Here is a 23178-nt window from a genome sequence, read left to right as displayed (position 1 = left end):
GTGTTCTATTTCCAGAACAATATGATCAGTAATGAAAGTGTTATGTTAAAAAGTGTTAGGGATATTTTGCTTTAGAAATGGTTAAAAAGAATTAATACTATACTTTAAGTGTTTAAGTAAAATAAAGGTGACACCTGGAGACTAATTGATAAAAAAGATTAACCTAACTGATCTGTAAAAATAGGTATGGAAAATTATTTTCAATAAATACTAAGTTTTAGAAAGTTAGTGTTCATGCCACATGAAAGAGATAAACAAAGAATAAAAGTTATTTTTGTGATGGGGATGAAAGCCATGATTAGAGATCACTGATTCCAGAATCTAGAGTGATTCAGAAAGGTTGAACAGTGATTATATTAGGATTGAATACATTTCTTTTATCTCTCCATAATCTTTAGTTTTGAATCCTGTTTCAGTTCCAATAAGAGTAACATCATTAATAAAATGACTGGATTTGTTGAAGTGTTGAGCAACAGGGAGATCTTTTTCTGTATTAATAGAAGACATTTGGTTGTTGAAACGTATTGGTGATGGAATTTTTTTACATTCTATAAGGTAGCCCCTCCCACTAGTACAACGGTAAGTCTACAGATTTACAATGCTAAAATCAGGGGTTCAATTCCCATCTGTGGGTTCAGCACATAGTCCAATGTGGCTTTGCAACAAGAAAAACAAACAAGCATCTCTAATGTATATGGTGTTTTGTGTTCAACAAATAATTTCTTTGGAAATTTTAAAGTTTCTTTGGTTGTGCTTGTCTGCAAGTTAAATTAATTTAGTTCTTTCTGAGTATTACACATTGACTGAAAAAGATGTATTAATCTCTCTAGTTACACCCAAAACAGTGTTACCAGTCTGTGTATATAAACTTCACATTATATTTTATGGTGTTAATACTAAAAGCTTGTTCTGGATTTAATTGCTTCCTGTTCATGATTCTTTGAAATAAGTTCTCTTTTCTAAGCAATTGCAGCAAGAAAATCAGAAGGAAGAAGCAAAAGATAGAAACTTTATTTTATAGTTATGTGACTTTTTGTTGATCTAGGCTATATATGTAGTTTGCTTTTGTTAGTTATGTTGACAATAAAATATTAATGTTAGAAATCAGGATAATTATTTTGATGGGTGCTGTCAATAATATTTGTATTGATTGGTGACATGATTATATTTATTAGGTTATTGTTTTATCTTTTTTGTCACTGGATTTTTGCAACTTAATATTGCCTTTTTGTTTATGTCATATTCATTTTACTCACATTTAATAAGTAAAAACTTAAAACTATTCATGTTTACAGCTCTAAAGTAAATTTTCTTATTAGATAATGTGTACAAGTTTACATACTAAACCTGTACCAACTAACTGGTCTTCAGAAGGACATGATAAAACTTTGAACATGTTAACAATATCATTCTTACATTGAACCAGTGCTTTATCAGCCTTCATGTTAGTCACACAAACGTTTCTACAATATAAACAGGTTATATGGCAAGTGACTTCATTGAGGTAGCTTGCTGTTTATGGATGAACTTGAAATATTGTTTTTATACAATAAATTTTTATGTCTGTGCAACCAGCAGTGGATTATTGTTTCGATTCCTGCACTGTAAGTGTTACATTATTAAATAAGATTTTTTGATGGTTCTAATTCCAAGAGATTACCGAATTCCATGAATATAAGAAATTTCTAGGTATTTAAGCTGTACATTATACAGAGAGATGTTCATTTTTCTTGAAAAACATAGCCAGCAATGCATGTTCATGCTGTTCTTCTAAACTAATGTGTATATAAAATTATAATTTGTTTGAATTTGAGTTTCATTTTTTTCCTCTGATTACTGAAAATGACTCTTTAATTTCTTTCTTCATTTACAGCATTTTCATGATCCTTCTCTAACACTGTATGAAATAACAAAACTGAAAACAGATTCTGTGACTAAAGAAGGGATTTCAGAAGAATCACAGAAGCTAACTGATATTGTGGAACATTTTGTGGATAATGAACATTTTGAAAAGTAAGATAAAATATTGGTTTCTTAGTTAATTCAGTATTTTTTATACTTTTTTTTTGTAGTCACTGAATTGGGTTTAGTGGTTAAGTTAAGCAGGCAATTATGATATAAAAGATGGAGGAAACCCATTGGAAATAAAAAGATATGTTCATTCCAACTATTATGCTTCCATAATGATGTAGGTTGCAAGAAATTTTTGTAGAATAAACAATTTTAGAAGTTGAAATTGTAACTAAGTCTTAAACAAAAATAACTTAACATTTGTTATTAATAAGTAGTTTGTAACAAAATGGTATATAAACTTACAAGAATCTAGTTTTAATATTTTTTTATTTTTTAGATGGGTTGAAGCTATGGAGACTGTAGCAAATACACAATTGAACCCTGGACTAAGTGGCTTAAGGAATCATGAAATGTACCAAGGTTTGAATTTGCATTTAATTATATGATGATAAAATTCACACAAATGTTGAGTTTTTTGTTTGTCTTTTTGTAATACACATACAATAAAAGTGAGATTAATGATATGAAAAAGTGTATTGTTAGCTAAGAAGGATAAAATTCTAAGGAGAAAATTAGCAGATTATTAGTTTGTTAATGATTTTCCAAAATATTCAGTTTATCATATAATATATATAGTTTATAGCATGCTTTGTTTTGGAATTAATAAAAGTTTTATATTCTACTTTGTAAAACATTTTCGTACAATAAAATGTGAATAATTTTACTTGTTTTTGTCTTGGGTAATTGTAAGCCATTTTGGGGTTCTTTTTTGCTGTAGATGTAGTATCTAAACTGCTCTATACTTGCTGGCTAAAGAAGCTGAAATGTATTATTTTGAAATAAATGTACATTTAGTTGCTGATGTATTTTTTACTTTATTTTTAAACACAGTAGCAGCTAGACCATACTGTTGATTTCATTATGTTTCACAAATTAACTTCAAAATCTTGGTTTGTTAAACCTGTCTGTTAGCTCTAGTTACTAGACTGGTGGCTAAAGTTGACATTATGACCATACAGCTCACTCTTTAAGTTTTGTTAATAATTATAATCAAATTATAAACCATAGCTCAAATTTCTGGTTCCTAAAGAAATAGTTGAAGCTCTACACTTGGTTTTTTGTTATCTTCATAGTTGTTATCCGGACCTTAACTGAATGGATTCTCGAAGGACTTGATTTTAATGCTGCTTTAAGACAACCCCAGGCTGCTTACAAAGTGCGTCATATGAAAGCTGGCGTTAGACTGGCAGCATCACTGTTCTGTACTGACAAGCATATTATAGACAAGCTTCTGGTGAGTAATGTTGTCTATTTCATATTTAGGTAATTAAGTATATCTCTGCTGTTTTGTATATATTTTCTGATCCATAAAGATTTCTTTATTCAAAAATCATCAAATTACTTATCTTAGGTGGAAGTTGAAATTGTTCAATTACAAATTACTTCAAAGTTATTTTTCTTATTTTATTCGAGAAATCTTCATCAAATTATGCATCTTAGTTGGAAGTTGAATTTGTTTTTTGTACATACAGGTATAGATTATATTGAAACCAAAAATGATTGAAAGCAAGACAAAGTACAACCTTGCGGTTATCCTTCATGTAGATTGTAATGTTCAAAATTCAAGTTATGATATCATGATGAACACCCTCTATGTACTCACCTGCAGGTTATTTGTAGCTGTTATAATCAGTCCCACTCTTGAGTGTGTAATAGTCGTATTAAGCAGTAAGTGTTGCCAACTGATATTCTTCCTCCTAAGTAACAGTTCATTATAATAAAGTGCCATTCAGGTTGAAAATGTTGAATATTAGATAAATGTCAAAATAACTTCTACACATGATCTTGTTCAATAATGCAGTCAAGACTATTTAAATATAGTACATTTAATTGTGTTTTCCATTATCTGTGGTGTATATTGATGTGTCTTCTACACTGTAACAACTTTGCAGTTCTGAAAAATAGACTTGAAATGCTGTGAGTAAAATCACTTGCAAATTCTGTAACCCTTGTCCACTGCTTTGTGTAGCACTTTATTAAAAACAAAATTATTACATTCAGGAGAGCAAAGGTTTTCCTTGATGATATATGAAGGTAAACAACTCTCTTCTCTGTGGTACTTGCATAAACAATCTGTCAAAGATACTGTCTTCATGAGTGAGAATTGTATTTCCTGTCTCATCTTGTTTACATGCTAAAAATGGTATCTGTTCTTTATCTGTTGGGAATGGTGCACAAGTTCTGTAAAATAAACTGTTTATCACACAATATATGCCAACTTTCACATGAAATTTGGCAAATCAAGAAAATATTATTTTTTGAATTAAGATCAAATCATAACACTTGTGTTTATAGAAAATAATTTGTGGGTATTGCATTAGAATAACGGTAATTAACTGCAAGTAGATGAGCATACAAGACTAGAGAAACTTGGTAAATTTGATATAACAACAATAAAATTCCAAGCAATTGATAAAATAATATTTTTTTGAGTTAAAGTATGTGTATTTTGCAGCCACAATATTTATAATTTGAATAAAAAGCAGTATCTACAGCAGTCTTTCTCACATTTTTCAGGCTTATGTACCACTTTTTATTTACTTTTTTTTAAAATGCAAACCCAGGCCAACTTTAAAAAAACAAACAAATATTAGCAACAATTACTTTTCTTAACACTTACTCATTGATGGGAGGGCTGTAGTTGTATTTTCCAGCATATTTAAAATACATGTTGTGTGATTTTTTTTTGAAGCACATGGATTAAATTAAGAAACTCATAAGTTAAAAGGAATAATCACAAAAAAAACAAACTTTTACAATAACATTTTTGAATTATCAGTTATGTTTTTTTCTAACTTTAACTTTTGTCTGTTTGTTTATTCTTAAGCACTAAGCTACACAATGGGTTCTGTGTTGCATCTTCCCACAAAGGTTAAACCAACCTCTCGTGGTTATTGCAGAACCACCAGAAGGCAGGTTTCTTTCTTTATTAATGAATGGAAGATTTTGTTGATAACTTTAATATTCTTTATAAACAAAAATCTCAAGATCCTAAGGTGCTTTTATAGTGCTAATTTTATACAGTATTAGTAGCATTTATAAATTAAGCAAAAATTGGTGTAAAGTGTTAGCTTTGACTTGGAAAAGAGGGTATAAGACACATAATTAGCTGATTAAATGGATTATTGTCTATTTCTTGTATTAGAATAAAATAAATTTTGAAGTGTTGTTTGATAAAAGATTAGTGAAGTGAATTAACAAAATATAAGAAAGATTTGTAAAGTTAATATTGTGTATATGTATAAAATATAAAAGTAAGCCTATTTATATAATTTATATACTGAAACTTGAGTTTAAAACAAAAATAATACACAAAGGTTAATATTTGTCTTACCTATTTATTGAGTCAATACTACTGCATTGGTATTCAAATAGTGACTAGAATCATACATCTCCATAAAAATTATTTTTGTGTTCTTTAATAAAGGAATTGGAAGTTCCAGCACATTTGTTGAAACTGTACAGCCAACCCTACATGACTTTGCCACTGAAACTGTTAATCATCAGAGCTCTAGATGCAGCAACATACACAGCTGCTGGAATGGATCACATTCTTCACCACCAGTGTAAGCTTCCACCACTAGAACAAGATGAAAAACATCTTTTAAATGGAAATGAGGAAAATCCTAAGAATTTACCTTCAGGTAATCATATTTCTTCATACATTTTGTAGGACTATAATTATGAGTATGTATTGGTTTTAGATGTATCAACATGAGTAGGTTTTCTTAGTCTAAGAATACATTCTTTATCTTATTTTCCTTGCATAATGTATTATAATTACATTGGTTAAGGACTTGAAAATGTTTTAGAAACATGAATTATAATATATTTATTAATTATCAAGGAAATAACACAAAATTTGTTGCTAATTCAAAGAGCATAATCACACTGACACATTACTACCATAATTCAAGGTCTCTATTGAGTAAAGAGCAATAAATTATATCTGTGTGACTGCCATGCACAATTACTGTATCTGTGCTCTTTCAAAACTAAAGTAAAACTAAGGTAGGTTTATTTCACTTAATTGTAACTCATTTAGCATACAATTTATGAATAGTGTCTCTTACATCCATCACTTAAGTTAAAAGTTTGTATAAAGACTGAAGCATGAAAACTTTGAGAATTGAACTTTAACACATTGATTACTGACTATGAGTATATTCGTAGTACTATGAGTATACTTGTAGAAAAGATTACATTATTGTATAGTAAACAGAATAATGTTGGCATCCCAGGTAAAGCAACAAACAATCTGCTGACAGTTTGGAGAACATATATCTATGTTATAATAATGATCATATTTGTATTGCATCATTATTTGCTCTGTTGAAATTCACTAAGGTACAGAAACATTATATCTCCATAAAGCTCATTTCAATAAAACTAAGACTGAAGAAGAGATGGTTGCAACACGAAAATAAATTATAACTGAAATAGTGTCATTTTATATGATCCATGGCATTATTTAATTAGGTCTGAATCATTAAACAATATCAAAATATATGACTATTCTTTCAGTGTTCCATGAAATAATTAGTTCTCACATCATAACCAAATTAAAAAAAAAAAAAAAAGAGTTCAATAAATGATCACGAAAGTCTCTTTGTTTTCTTGTTTATCTGTCCATTATTTATCCACATGGTATTGCTTAAAGCAATTTGCTAGACAGAAGACTGTTTATTAGGGTGAATGTCACCCATGTAGTGACTTTCTTATCTCCTCACAGCCTTTTGTGTAGACATGGCATAGTTTGATTGGCTTCTCTTTATTTTCAGTGAGTGGCAAACATACGAGGTAGTGAAATGATTCATTTTTTTGGAATTGGAGTTGTGTGTCAATCCCAACCTTTAAGGTCTACCGTTGTATTTTCTAGCAGATGAATTGTTATTACTTGTTCGTGAAACTTTAAGAGTTTCAGTTGGTTTCCTCTTTTTATCACAACTGTATGGTCTTTCATAAAAGTAAATAATACAACAACATTCAGTCAGAACTGTCTACCCCTGACTTGTTCTTGTTGTAGTTGCGAATGATATTGGGTTTGTTCTAAATTTTGTAATTTAATTTATGTCATCCACTAACTCCACTCTGTTCCTGTTGCTACCTACCCCAGCCAGAGTCTGTTGAATAGAGTTAAGGTGAGCAAACATTCTACTGTCTGATCTCCCACTAAACATGCTACACATACTGGCTTGGTGACCTCTTGTGTGCAGATATTTAGTTGGCTATGTTTGAACTTTTCCCATTCCTGCAACACTTGTGGCCCTTTTCTCTTCTCCTTTCTTTACATTCTGGGCAAAGAGTATACCCCTGGTTTAAACAAGATGCAGTCTTTCCATGGGCATGCTTCCATAAAACCCCTTTCATTAGGTGTCACATTACATGAGCTTTTCCTTTGAGTGCCTTCTGAGTGGAGCCCATCCAGGTTTAACATTTGCATCAGCTTCTCCACTAATTTAACATGGGATTCTATCAGTTGTGTTTGCAGAGGTGAGTTATCACCTCAGAAGTTTACCCTTTCCTAATCTGATAAATGCTCATCTCTTCACACCTCCCCACCTGAACTTATCACTTTAAGTGCACCTTTTGCTCTTCTTTAAAATGCACAGGGTAGGTTACTGTTTGTAGAAGTTGTGTCTTCCACCTAGTGGTAGATAGCTATTGTTATGTGATGATGTAATTATGCACCATTGCAGTTCACATTAATTATGTAAATTTAGGTAATATCATAGGCAGATGTGCAAGGAAAATAGCAGTTTTGTGTAAATAGGTGTGTATTAATTGAAAATACATTTCAGTATTGGAAGGTACTAACATTGATTATCCTAAGTGCTGAAAATTGTATTACTAAAATGAAATGACAATAACAGAGAATAAATTGATGTATAATAAAGTTTCATTTTGTGTATAGTCCTTTCCTTGAATTTAAAACTTAATTGTTTTCCAGAAAATAACAAAGAGGAAACTGGAGAATTTTTAACATCTGTTACATGTTATCAAAGACTATTGGAGATTTTGACGAAAAAACAGGTAAATATACATTTTATTCACATTTTCTTACAGCTGTAAGCTAAAAGGTGGTGTAGTTTTAAATACATTATGAAATTTGTGTTTGGTAATTATTTTGATCAAATGACAAGGGGTTTAAAATGCTGTAATATATTAATTTAGAGATGAAGTATACAAAAATTTGACTTTGAAAATTTACTCTGCTGGATATGGTTTAATAGTAGCCTTTTAATCAAACAGCCCAAGGTTTGAGAGGTGATGCCACTGAATATGCTGTGCACATTCACCAACAGGTACATTAATAGAGTGATAATCAACCTTATTATTCAGTTCAAAGAGCCTAGTAAAGTGCTTGTTTTAGCTGATATCAACAGTTCGAAATAAAGGATGCTATCTTATACTTAAACTCAAGAGACTGATCATCAAAATTTTATAAAAAATTCTGTTTATGTTATACTAATTATTATAGTGTAAAATCTTAGTTAATAACCTATATTTTTATAGTATACAAGTTTTAAGTTCTTAATTTTATAAAGTAATATTTAAAAAATCAATTTCTCTAGGTATATTCTTGTCTTTATTATATCCCCACCCAAAATAAACAATGAGTTAAATATAAATTACAATAAAATTGTCATTGCTCAGACAAAATTTTTATATTCTTCAAATAGAAAATTAGACACTTCTTTACCACACCCACCTGTCACATTCTTTCTTTCAGGATTTTTTACTAGTTCTCTCTTACATTTAATTTTATATTACCTATAATTAATAGAGAATCAAGGTTCTTTTCTATCAAATGATATATTACATTGTGTTCTGAATAGATAAATATTAGTTTCACAGGTTTCACTTATAATACAGTGAATTTGTAATGGTTTTCGTCATATAGTTAGAAAGCAAAACAAATTGTTATTGTTAGAGGAAAATGTTTGCTTTTTGCATGTTATTTCTCTGTTCTTTGGCGCATTGTTTAATTAAATAAAAATTATTTAATGTATTACTACCAATAGTATAAAAAAGTAAGGTTAAGTGTCATTGACAATCAACAATAAGAAAAAAGAGTAATCAGGTAAGTACTTTATTTCTTTTTATTCATGTTTATTTGTTATTACAAAGATAACTAAAATGTAAAAATAGAAATCTCTTTAGGTTAACTAAGATTAGATTAAGTAAAATAAAAATAATTTAATAAATATTTTACGATGCACACATGCAAAGAGCTTGCAGTAGTTCATGAGTAATGTAATTCAACAGCATAATATGAGCTGTATATTCCTCAGGTGATTTGCAACTTATAATAGCTTAAATAGTAGTTAGAATTCATTCAAAGGGCAATAAAACAATAAAATTTCATTACAAATAGATGTATATTGTTACAAATATAAAGATACTTAGGATAAATGAATGTAGTTTCACATTATATTGAAAGCCATTCTAGAAAAGAAATGGAGGTTCAAGGTCAGTCAAATTGACCAACCTTCTATAGAGTTGGCATAGAGAAAATAAAAAGTTTTATGGAAAATAAATGTTTGCAATGTACTTGGGAATTTTATAGATTACATTAATGAAATTTGGTATTTTTGAGATGAAGAAAAGTATTTTTAATATTAACACGAAAACCACTTTTCACACAGATTATTTAAAACAAATATGTGATGTTTTTAGTTTATTAAAAATACTTTGCTAAAAATATAATTTTTTTTATGTGAAAGGCTTGTAATGTTTACTGAAAGACTGCCACATTTTGTGAAGATCTACACACTATATCAAAAGATAGTAGTATCAAATCTGTAAAGACTTTATATGAGTACAGAGAGGTCATGTGGTTGGTCAAATTGACTGAGCCGGTGTGGAGAGAGTTAAAATGCATGTTAATTTTTATCCAAGATTTTGTTTTTATAGTCAACTCGTGCAACTGTAGCTGTGACAGCATTGTTGAAGAAAATACACACATATGAGGTTTTGTGTACCCTAAAGCATTCTGTGGAAAAGTAAGATGTTTTTTTTAACTTACGAGATACAATTACTTGTAGGATGTTGTAACTGCTTTAATTAATTTGTGTATTATTAATGTTAGACAGTATCCTTAAGATTTATGACATAATTTGCTGTAGGAAGATTCACTAAAACTTTATAAAAATAAATAAATAATTTAACTTATCCAGCACCAAAATGGATATCAAATTTTAAACACTTCTAGTACTCTTATTGGCATGTCTGAATACACTATCTATAAAACAACTTGTCAGGGCATTGAATTTTTTTCCCAAAATCATGACTCCAGTATTTTAAAAACACATATAATTGTTTTTGATTAGTCAAAAATTACTTCTTGCAAAATGTTCTCAGTTTTGAATTAAGCATGACAAAACATTTAGGTTATTGAGGCAGTAGTTGCTTTCCTTGATCATACGTTATTGTTAACTTCCTCAAAGTATTTTCTTACAAGTCTCTTATAAATATTAGTAGAAAATAAATACAAAATATTCAAGAAAAAATAATTATTGTAATTTTCTTAAGTTTGACTTAAGATATCATGTCGATGCTGTTATTGCTTTGTATTAGTAAAATACAATGCAAAATCTTCTCTACTGTATATTCAAGAAACTTTGTCTGTAATCACAGTATGGCTGAAGTGAAATAGAAAACATTTCTATTTAGTCTTTTTTTTTTTTAATGTAGTGATGTAAATTATGTTAATGTACTCTTTCTCAATCTTATGAAGATTTGATTTTTGTAAAAAGTTAAACCATCATAAATAAGATGAGTGCAAATAAAATGACATGCTCTTGTTAACCAATGAAAGTAGTTTTTTGCTTGAAGAAGTAATATTTGTAACCAAGGCCATGTACTCGTAGAAACTAATGTCGAGTATTTCTCTTATGACAGGTTGCTGGAACAGAGTGAAGAGTTGTTTGGAAATGAAAACTCAGAAGAACAGTTGGTAGAGCCAGATGAAGAAAGCAACACCATGAAGAATAATGTTGCTCAGGAAGAAGACATTTTGAACATTGTGAATGCTCTTATTGAGATAAATAGCATTTATGGAAATGCTAAACTGTTAATTGTAAGTAGCAACACCTGTCAAATGTCTTTGTAGTGAAATAATTTTTCTGTATTATTGAGACATCTGCATAGTTGAATAAATCACTTTGAATACAATGGATACCATTAATTCTATAGCAGGGGTTCCCAATCTTTTGGCACTCACAACATGAAAATGTAATTGATGAAATAAAATTAACGTTATCCCAAGCTACTTCTAACAAGGCTACGCGACTCCCCTGCCAAGGCTTCCCGGTTGGGAACCCCTGTTCTATAGCAAGGATGAAATTTCTAAACCCCATTAACTCTCCTTCCCCTCTGTGCATTTTACTTAATTACTTTCAAAATTTAGTCAAACCACTTCACTATGAATGTATTTTAATGAGTTTACAAAGTCTTGGTGAAAAACTGAGCTTTATCACCTTATTTTATCATAGTTTATGAAACTGCCTTAAAAATATAAATGATGAAGTTTATCAGACATCCACAAACTTTTGTTGTTCCCTTTCATTTCATGACTTGGAGAAAGAGTAATGATACTTTTTGACAATTAATGTTACTGGTAATTAAATGACTTTAAATAATAATGTTGTGCTCTAAGTTACAAAATAATCTGTAATTAATTTTTTAATATTAAAATCAAAATAACATGTTTATTTAAGTTCTATTTATGTGAGTAATTGTCAAATCCAATCATCTGTAAAAAGTAAAATTGTAGTGTTTTGTTTTTATTTTTCAGACACAGGCCTTGAGATATCTTCCAGCAAGTTCGCAGTTTATGCTCGCAGAGGCACCTTTTGACCCATTTCCAGGGTTGTTTCGTCTTTTTCGTAATTGGTATTGTCGCTTTTTGTTATTTTATAATCTTAATAAAATATTTGTTTTTTTTGCAGCACTTCTAAATTCAATTAAACTTTTAAGATTTGTTAAAATACTTCTGTCAAAGGAAACTTCAGTAAGATGTGTTTTGTACATTTTTTCCCATCATTCATTTATTAGGTGGATATATTTATTTGAATCGTTTCTGAACTCACTTTTTTGTCTGATATATATATTATTTTTTTAATGCTTATGTAATAAGTTTAGTTGTTTTTTTTCATAATGATTTTCATAGTTATTACTGAGAATAACTTTACATAGAGTTTACTTAAATGAATTATCAGCCCAATGCAAATGTAAGCACTGAGGTTTTACATAGTGTAATATGGTATTTAGTTATTTTGTTACACACAATCAAAAGAGATCAGTTCATCAAAATGGGGCCCGGCATCGCCAGGTGGTAAAGGCACTCAACTTGTAATCTAAGGGTTGCAGGTTCAAATCCATGTCACACCAAACATGCTTGTCTTATCAGCTATAGGAGCATTATAATGTGACAGTCAATCCCACTATCTGTTGTTAAAGAGTAGCCCAAGAGTTGGTGGTGGGTGCTGATGAATAGTCTTTCCTCTGGTCTTAAACTGCTAAATTAGGGAAGGCTAGTGCAGATAGCCCTCATATAGCTTTCTGTCAAATTCAAAACAAACCAATCATCAAAATGGCATTTTGCAAGGAAATGTTACCCATGTGATATAAACCATTAAAATATTAAAGCTAGCTTTGTCAAAATAGGAACAGAGAAACTGAAATTTTGAAGTATAGCAGCAGCAACATAAATTATACAAAGCTCAAAATGATAGCTCAGACACTTGCATGCTTTCTAACAATAGGTATATTAAATGTTACTAAGTATGGTTTTTCTTAGGAATAACTGAAATGTCTTTTGTTACAGCAAATTGCTGGAGAGTTTATTCGTCCTGGTATCGTGTCCATTAGCAACATGTTATTCAGTTGTTATAAAACTTGTAAAGGAATTTTTGATGAATGTGGTCCAGTCTAATCAAGGAATGATTTTCCTTCTGTCAGATACTGATCTTATCAATGGGATTCAGAGAGCATTGCTCCAGTTTTTGGTAAGAAAAAGACTGTTCTCTTCCTTGTGTGTGTATTTTACATGTATAAAAATGTATACATTTGTGTCAAGCTAATATTTTGAAGGTTAAAAGTTTGTATTAGTACTTGGCTATTTAAACATGTAGTTATTTCAACAAAAGTTAAAAGTAAAGGAGTTTATGTTTCAAGTAATAAATATACAAGTGTTATTGATCACTGTAATAAAAATGTATAAATTTTATTTTATCTGGAACTGAATGTGGGTGATATTACTGTAACAACTAAAGTGATATTATAAACCACATGTACAAATATATTTAGCTGCAATATTTTTTCCTTATTTTACATAAATTCTTTTGTTAAAACAATTCTAATTTTGCACTAGTTTTATGTTTATAGTTGAAAGAAATTATTGTATTGTTAAGTGATAAGTTGTTATTTTGATATTACAGTTGTTTTAAATATTTTCATTATATGAGTAGTTGCATATGTAGCAAAATGTATTGGAAAGACCAAGCATTTGCTAAGTAACAGAGAAGTTTCTGTCTTTTATAATCCCTTCCTTAGTTTTGTGTTGCTTAGTAAGCTTCAGGTCACAACCTAAGCTTAAGAAAACTGATTGTTCTGTGTTTTATCTATATAATAAAAGCTAAAATACATTTTCAACATTGAAGAGGGCTGTTTTTGTCTGTTTTTTAACAAAAAATTTCATATAAAAAATAGTTGAGAAACTCACAAAACTAATCTGATTTTGGCAAAACTAACCTTCGTGTTCGTGGATTCTCACCTGTTATAAGATGCTACACTTTGGTGACCATGGTGGTATGGCTTGTTACGTATTTTTTTCTGGATAGTCCTGCTGTCCAAGTTGGTCAATAATCTTTTTTGTTTTTCAGTTCTATCAAGTACAAGGATAGTTCATCTTAGAAATTCAAAATACCTGATTCAAGCACATCTTTGATATGAGAATGTAAATATCTTGTGTCAGAAAGAGCTATAACTCACCATTTCTAAAAACTATTATTTTTCAGGTGCATCATGCTACCTATGAATTTTTAAACAGTGGAAAAATGTAGCTCTTATACATTCTGTTCTACCATGACTTTAGGTTTGCAGTTATTTCCACATGATTTACAGATATGCATATTCAAAAGCATTTTATGTAAGGTATTCAATGCCTATGTGTCTGACATTGTTTTTGAAACATTTTTATTTTCTAATTCTAGTACATCATTTATTAACATTACTAATTTCATGTATGTTTTTTGTTTAGAGCTCCTAATGAAACGTGGGATCTTGCCTGAACTTTGATATCTACATTTTTTTCATGTAGTATTTAAGTTCTGAAACCCACGATTGTAATCACAATACTAATTCTGGACGTAGTATCATTGTCTATACTTTTATACACTTTATAATTCTGTAGAATTTTTTGCTTGTTTGGATGACAACCAGTCACAGTGTAAACTATCAACACAAAACTTCCCTTTGGTGCAAATTAATATTACTGTAATTATTTTCAATAGTCTACATATTTTGTTATTCATTCTTTAATTATTATGAAAATGTGTTCCCCATTAGAGTACTACCACTAGTTTTGAAAGTATTCACCATAATGAAGAAAGGGTACTTCCTCTACAGACTTTCTAAGATGGTCTAGTTTTGTAGTTCATATAAGTAATGATGTATTAAAATCTGTCTTTATTTTTTATCATGTACCTAAGAATAAATAGGAAGGTTGTGAAGTGAGAAAACTAGTGATTAAAAATTCATATTATCATTGAATTGTAGAAAGAATGTTCAACAAGAATACCCCAAGTAATAAAATTTTGTTACACTTTACTTCAGACACTTCTTCACTTGACTACAGTTTTAAATAAGTGCATTGAGTGTTTTGTGTCATATTTGCTGTTTATCATCTGTTTGTAGTGCAGTGGCTGATAGTTCTTTAATAGGTTATCAACCTCATCATTTTGAATGCGTGTTTTTCAGGATGAAGGACGAGATGATTCAGCTGATGAGATTATTGCCCAGCAGCTTGGTCTTCAATTTGTCTATCGACTTCAGGTCCTTCAGCTTGTAGATCTTCTTCTAGCTTTTCATGCCAAAAGTAAACCTTTTTTGTTCATAATGTAGCTTATCTTATTATTAATCTGATGGTGAACTTTGCTACTTAGTAGTAAAGGTTTTTGTTTTTGCTTTGTCTTGTATAGAGCATTTACATCTCAGAATCTTCTGTTTAACATATTCAAAAACACAATTTTCCAGTTAATATATTTTCTTATAAATTTGACTTTTAAAGAGAGCATAAAAATTTAGTAATACATATAAGACAGAAACACGTGTAGACCAGCTTTATAAACAGCTAAAAGAAATATGGAATTTACAGCAGTTATTTTTTTACAAATATCATAACACATTTACTAGATAAAATAGAATTTCTACATTGAGGAGGAATTTGCAACAGACTTGATTCTCTTAAATTTCAAAATTGAAGCTACAATTATTTAGGAATAAAATTCGATGTTTTTGAGAAGTATCATAAAATCATGTTTCTTATTATGAAGTCAGTTTGAAAAACTTACAAAGTAAATCTTTCAATATATTTTATTTATTGAATTATTTAACATACCTTGTGGTCTTGCAGGTGATTCAAAAGAGGAACTTGATGACCCAGAAGCTGTACATCTTCTTCACCAGCTGTACACCATGATGTTTACTGTTGCTGGGAAAACTGCATTGGTCCATGTTTTAAGTTTGGAACAAAACCTAGAGGTTCTAATACCTTTTGTTAAAGTTACAGGTAAGTATTGATATTCTAAGAATTTTTCAAACTTTTCTTCATCATAGTCAGATATTTGTCATAGAAATCTTGATAGACTTATATTTTTAGGTGGTCATATATAATTTTTAGTAAAACATTTCCAGCATTCAGAAGTGAAGATAATGTTAAAGTAATAAGAGAAATTTATCGTTATAAAATAACAAGCAAATTCCAGCTGATTCTTTTGAGCCAGTTATAAGAGCAAACTAGTGCTAGTGTTTGAGTATAAATAGGGATAAATTAGAAATATTTATGGCTAGATAACAGAAATAATATGATATATAGGATTTAATTGGGAATTTTGATTTCCGATACAGTACATTACCTTCTCTCGTGTAAATACCTATTCCAATTCAGTGCTACCCTCTAAATAAAAAAAAAAAAAGTTTAATGCATTCTACAAGCCTTCTATCTCCCCTCCATTGAAATTGGCTGATTCCAGTGTGTGTCACATACAAATCATGTGTGAAACCTTTACTAATAAATGTGAAACATACTCTCATGATGCTTGTGACTTTCTTTACTCAGTTCTACTGAGCTATAACTTCTTGTTTGCAAGACTTATATTCAGATGTTTATTCCCTGTGGTGCTCTTCATGTGAATCATGATTTTAATAGTTTAACATCTGAGCTGTGATTTCTTTGTTATTAATTTTCTTCACTACATTGAAGAATTATCTTAATTTAACTTAGTTTCCAGTCTTTATTATTTTTTCACACTTGTATATTTTACATCAAACAATTTTGTTTGATTTATGCATTTCTATAATGCATTTTGAGACTCATGTTCTGATTTTGGGTGTTACACCTTCAGCTCTGGTTTGACAAACTACAGGTGAACAGGTCACCACCTGTCATTGGATTTTTCTGCTTTCATCCATCATGAGATTGATCATTATATGGGTCAGACTTCTTCTCCTGAAATGTGCCAATAATTCTGAACAAGCAGAAGCTTTTCAGGCCAATAATGATTTGATAGCCTTTTTACACCAACAGATTTAATTGTGTTTCTCCATACCCCTCCTACAGAATCAGCTAGGCCTAGTATTGCAGTTTTCGACATGATTTCTCATATATTTATGTTTTATCCCATTCCCACTTTTTCTGTGATTCCTTATTATCTTCATGTTGGCTTGGTTGTCCTCCTTTGGCTCTTGCTTTACACACATGATTTCACTGCAGCTGGGATTTTCTGGATTGCAATGCAATCTTGTCCTGGATATGTTAATCGTATCTTTCATTTCAGAATTTCTGTATTTTTTTCTTTGATGATATGTTTTTGATTACATATTTGAAACTATAAAATCTTGTATGTAATCTGCAAGTCAACACTCAAACCCTTCATTTTTGGTTGCATATTTGTCATGACACACAATCCTATTCCTTTTCCATCCTGATTTTCATCTACCCATCCTTCTCGCCCTGTCTTATTCAGTGTTGATGGACATGTCACTATGAGTACTGGATGCTAACCAGAAGGTTCTGGTCCAGTAGGATCTCTACTGTGTCATATTGTTACTCTTTGCTTTGGAAACCTTTCAATACAGTTCCATGAGTTTTTGAGTTTTATCAGAGAGACTTTTCATACTTTTTTTTTCCCAACATGCTTTGTCCCTGGTATTCTTTTCCTTCCTCATTACTAGGAATTCTGCTACCAGTCTTCATCTGTCTGAGAATGTATAAGAATTTGTCTCTACGGGCCATCGCACCTGTTCATCACTTTTCATCAGGCTTTTATTCCAGCCTGTTTGTTGTCCTTGCATCAAACTGGAGACTAACGGCCTGTACCAGTTTGTCTTGCCTCATTCTAAATTTTAATCTGTTCTGTTTTACCTTGGAGTCATTTCTCATCCTTTTGTGGGTTTTCTTTCCAGGTTTTCTGATGATAAAGAGAAATGTCACAAATTTGTATATGCATATCCAAATATTTTGTCACTTGTGACCTTCTCTTCAGTTTCTTCTCCAAGAAATGTTTTTTTTGTTTAGCATATTGCCCTTCGGATTTGTTGTAGCACTATATGTTTTGTCAGGCATTCAGAGCATTTATTTTATTTATCACTTATTTGCTCTCAGGTTGTACCTTCCTCTTCTCTCTGGTTGACTGGCTACTGTTTGTTAATCAACATAAGTTCTCACACATGTATTACAGTTCTCCCTCATTTTTACTCCATCAGTTCTGTTGGTCACAGTGGAGATAGTTGCAGATTGTTATGGTTTATTTCCCTTCCACTATCTCTTGATTTTTTTCTTAGTCCAGAGATGTTATTGGTCTTGGGCTACTTCTCATCAACTTCACTTTTGAGAAAGATGGTTTACATTATGTAGACATGTTTTTGATACCAGTTATTTGATTCCTAGATTCATCTATCAATTTATCATATTCACGGGTGCTCCGTTCATAAGCTGTAGGCTACTAGTCTCATGAACTTGAGGTGAAGAAGTTATAATGCTATTTCCAACTCCCTCCATATGGCTGGTTTTTGGATTGTAGTTAACTTGCCACCTGTATGATTCTCTTTCTTACCCCCTACATATATCTTTGTTTCCAGTGGCTTGGGTTTTTAATGTAGTTGACTTGCTGTCGATGGTCTGTCGAACCATACCATTCTACACCTAGGTGTACATGCTTTTCATTTTGCCTTCTTTTATCACTTCTGGGAATGAGTTTCACAAATATTATATGGTTCACATCATTTTGTGGTCGTAGTTTTCTCCCAGTTAGATATACTTCTCTGTTTTCTGCTCATATATGCAACATCTTTCAACAATGGGCAAAGACCATACTTGTTTCAGAAGCATTGAGGTTCCCCGCATCAAACCTTAGAATTTGACTGTCTCATTTTAGGGAGTATCCCTTGGGCACTTTTGCAGGATGCTTGTTTTCTACCATCCCCCTATTCAATGTGGGATTGTACTGTATCAGAAGTTATAATTTTCCAATACTAAATGTGTATTTCTGATAAGTGCTTACCTCATCACACACTTCCTCTCCACTGAAAATGGTCCTTCCACCTTCTGTCAAATAGAAGTGAATAGTGGGAGTCACATGCATCATGAGAGTATGCCACACTCTTATTGGTGAAGGGTTTATGTATGATCATTTATACAAAGAGATACATTGGAATTAATCAATTCCTATGGAAGGGAGATAGAAGACTTGTGGCATGGGCAAACATTTGTTTTGCACGTACAGGGCAGCACTGAATGAGAGTAGATACTTATGTGACAGGAGGTAAGTACCTATTGGAAATAATTCTTGGTGTAGGAATATTATAACTTTTGAGTTTTGCCAAGTGTTACCTAAGTTTGTACCCTTGAATACTTTTTTATGAATTTGGATTGAACCCAAAATCTCTCTGAATGTGCAGAAGACTATATAAATATATAAGCAAAAGTATTTATTTCCTGTGATGGGAAAAGTGTAATTTAATTTATCAATTTAGATTATATCATGAACTTTAAAAAGGTTTATTGTGTCACACTCATGATTTTGCTCATACCAAAGCTCTGAACTGCCCCCTGTGAAAAATAATTATTGAGCGAAGAGCTGTTCTGCAATAACATATGACAAATCAACATTTTTATTTTTTAACTTATGCCATAGTTGGAAATGTGAATGACAGTGTGATTAATTTATTATAATTTAACATCAGGTATCTTGCTTGTGAAGTAAAATTTGGCATCAACATTATTTATGCCTGTTTTCCTATCATTTCATAAATGAATGTCTTCATGTGTAGCTTTTTAAAGATAGCATGAGAAGTGGCCGGCATAAGCAATAAACAAGATACAAGTGAATGCTTGGACAGATACCATATATGTATGTGTGTGTGTTTAATATCAAGGATATTTATACACGACTAAAAAAAACAGCCAACAAACAAGGGTATTAGTGAAACTCCTGAATTTAGTAGTAAAGGTTTATACACACTACTTCAGTGTTCTGTTTATTATTAAACCAGAAACTATCACTGTAAAACATAATATGCAATATAATAAATAGTCTCTTGTGTAATGATTATGAAGAGTTAACTGAAATTACCATTTAATGTGAAACATTTTATGGTTTGTGCTACACCATGTACTATGTTTATTATAGATAAAAATTGGAAGTCATAAGAAATTCCATTCTTGTTGGTTAGTATTTATGGTTAGTGTCTCTATGCTATAAACATCCATTATACTGTAAACCATTGGTAAATAATTATTTAAAAGAGTACTAAATCAGTGTCTAAAGAATCTTGAAATTCTTAACTCATAGCATTAATAAGTGATATGTTTAAATCCTTTATATTAATTTAACATACGTTAGGGATCATTCTTTATTAATTGTTCTCAGTTTACGGAAAATATTCAAATGTTATTTCATGAGGAACAAATGCTTTCAATGTGCTTTTTAAAATTTTTTCCTGTGAATTAGAGATCATGCTTTGTGCAATATAAAATTTGTACTTTTATGAACTAACGGCATTACATTACCAGTTTATTAATAGATCTAAATCTAAAATTATCTATTTAAGCTTTGAGTTTATTCATTAAATAAACTAACTCTTTTTGGGAGATGTTTGTTATTAGATGGAATTAATGTCTTAACAATTTGAATGAACAAATACATTGTATATATGGACGTATTCCTATATATTTGGCTGTGCGCTTCCCTATGTGCTTGTATGTTATTACAACTACAAGGAGGACTTCTTGCAGTCAAAGTAACATGAACTTAATAAACCAGTATTTCATGTTTTCAGATAAACATTTTTATCATTAAATTTGAAAAAAAGAGGTAATCTACATTTAGGTAATATAATACTTTAAAACTGAATATGAGGATAAACTGTATTTCAGAATGGCTGGTATGGGTATTTTATTGATAAGGTGAGAACAATAAGTGTTACTACTCATACCAGCCATTCTGAGATACATTTTTATTTCAAGTGGGTTTCTCATCATCAAGGATGAGGATAAACTGCCAAAATGAGTGTTATGAATAGATGTAATTGAATTTTCACATTCATTGCTTGTTCCCACTGTGACTTTACAGGCTATAAAATGATCTTTAAAACTAATTAAGGATATTTTTCTTGGAAGAAGTTTTTTTTGTTTTCAATAAAAACTTTTATTGTTTTGCTTATCAGTGGAACTCTCAACTCAAATAGTTTTATGAAAGTAATTATTAGAAACTAAATCAAGACATATTTTTTAAGTAAAGAGCATAATTTGGTTCATTGTATGATGTTCTACTTAAGAGTTATGGATAACATTAATTTTTAGATTTTTATTACTACCCATTTACATCATACTGTAGATATTTAAAACTATTTATTTAGACAGAGCATCATTAAATGCTAGAGTTGTATATGCTAAAACAGTTGTTATTTGTAGTATTGCCATATGCTAAAAAATGGCTACTTTGTGTGAAAAATCAATTACATGCATAAATTTTGTTACCATATTCCTTCATTTAAAACATTTATTTTAGTTTATAATATGAACAGGATGGTATTTTCAGAGAATAAGTACAAATTACCACATTACAAAAGAACAAATGTTATCAGTATTGTTATACAATGTTTTCTTCAAAACTATGCTAGTGATTTGATCAACATTTGTTTCTGGATGTGATGAAACTCCTATCAGATCTGCATCTTGCAGTCTTGGTAACATTTCTGTTACTAATATAATTCTAGTATACATTGTAATAGAGGCCTCAAGATTGTCTATGAAACACAAATAAGCAACTTCACATAAACAAATATGTGTAAATTAAGGCAAAAGTAAAGAGAAGTAAAGTGGAATGAAACCTGAGTGAATCTGATGTAATTGTTTTTTTTTATTTGAAAACCAATATTTAATATAATATTCTCATAAAAGACATTTTGGCAAATTTAATCCTTGATTGACGTTAGCTGCGAGTTCATTCTAATGTAGTTGGAAAATTTATTAATGGTTAATGTTTCTATTATATAAATAATTAAAAAATACTAGATCTGTAACTGTGATTTTTTTAAGGTTTTTTTATTTTCTTATTTGTTCAGGACAAGAAGATTTCGATGCAAAACTTAGCAAATCTGTTTGTTCTGGGTATTCCACTGAGCTATTACTACTTCCTGTTCGATATTATGAGAGTATTGGCTTGCTAGAGAAGTTTGCTGATATTTTCTTTGAACTAAGCCAACAAGGTAACGTTGTTTTTGTAATGTATTCATATGTAATGGCTTCTGTGTTGTATTTGTTCTTTTAGAAATAGCTCTTGCTTAGCTAATACTTTAAAAGCAGAAAATCACCTTGTCTAGCACACTTAGAATATATTACAATTGTTTGAAAAATAGAACATTAGAGAAATTGAAATGTCTGTCACATTACAAAAGCAGGTATTAAGAGTTTCCTTTTACAGACTTTCAGCCAATGTAGTTCAAGCAGGTAATGGTCTTAAACAACATGTATCAGTTGGTTAACAAATTAACCTTAGAATACAATGATAGCATAAACTAGATTATTGATGAGTTACACAGCTGTAGAAAAAAAGCTCCTTGTATTATAAGATTGTAGTAACATGGTACAGTATTTAATCATTTATCTTTAAGAACATTGTAATATTTAATTTAGTAATTTACATGTCACCATAGTCAACTGGATGAGAGCAGAAGGTGAATGTAACTTATTTCAATAAATAATTCACTCAATTTCACTTGTTTACTTAAATGAGTGATGTTGTAGTTTGGTTGCAAATGATAAATTTGTATAGCAATAAATAATAGTGTTTTTAAAAATGTTCAAACAATTCTACTTTTGAAGTAATGCCAGTAAAACTTGTAATAACTAATATCATTCTAATATCTTTTATGTATTTGTAATATATTCCAAAAAAGCAGATGCTTCCAATTGGATGTACTTATTTCTTTCATTTCAAACTGTATGCTAAAGAAAAAATCCTTTGTAATGATCAGTAGTAAACACACTAACCACTGCAGCAAGTCTTTTCCTTTGGTACAGATAACTTTTCATGAAAAATTGACCTTTTAAGATTTTTTCTAGTACTTTCTAAAACTAGATATTTGTATGAAAGAAATTTTTTAATATAATGTTTTTACTTTCTGTAATGGAAGTGTACTAACTGTATGTTAGAATATTATTAGAGGTTAGCTGTCATTACTTTGTTTAGAGCTTGTATCAGTGAGAATCAGGCAAATAACAAGAAATTGGTGTTGTTTAGGCTTAAGTATGATTGTTGAAAACTTTTAACATTTTGATGAAATATAAATATTTTTAATAGCTTCTATGTATTATGA

General features: G+C 30.2%; 1 protein-coding gene across 2 annotated transcripts in view; it reads left to right on the top strand.

Moving 5' to 3' along the window:
- vir (VIR_N domain-containing protein) overlaps positions 1–23178 on the top strand; it is a 104733-nt gene that overhangs the window by 30376 nt on the left and 51179 nt on the right. For both annotated transcript variants that reach the window (XM_076514376.1, XM_076514375.1), the window contains exons 8-19: positions 1874–2013; positions 2351–2433; positions 3147–3307; positions 5501–5717; positions 8024–8106; positions 9991–10079; positions 10978–11155; positions 11873–11970; positions 12905–13085; positions 15058–15175; positions 15713–15868; positions 21925–22068. In XM_076514376.1, coding sequence (XP_076370491.1) covers positions 1874–2013; positions 2351–2433; positions 3147–3307; positions 5501–5717; positions 8024–8106; positions 9991–10079; positions 10978–11155; positions 11873–11970; positions 12905–13085; positions 15058–15175; positions 15713–15868; positions 21925–22068 — 1648 coding nt within the window. The remainder of the gene's footprint in view (positions 1–1873; positions 2014–2350; positions 2434–3146; positions 3308–5500; positions 5718–8023; positions 8107–9990; positions 10080–10977; positions 11156–11872; positions 11971–12904; positions 13086–15057; positions 15176–15712; positions 15869–21924; positions 22069–23178) is intronic.

The sequence above is a fragment of the Tachypleus tridentatus genome, chromosome 7, assembly GCF_004210375.1.
Source record: "Tachypleus tridentatus isolate NWPU-2018 chromosome 7, ASM421037v1, whole genome shotgun sequence".
Lineage (NCBI taxonomy): Eukaryota > Metazoa > Arthropoda > Merostomata > Xiphosura > Limulidae > Tachypleus > Tachypleus tridentatus.
Note: the sequence above shows the minus strand (reverse complement) of the source record. Positions and strands in the feature narration are given on the sequence as shown.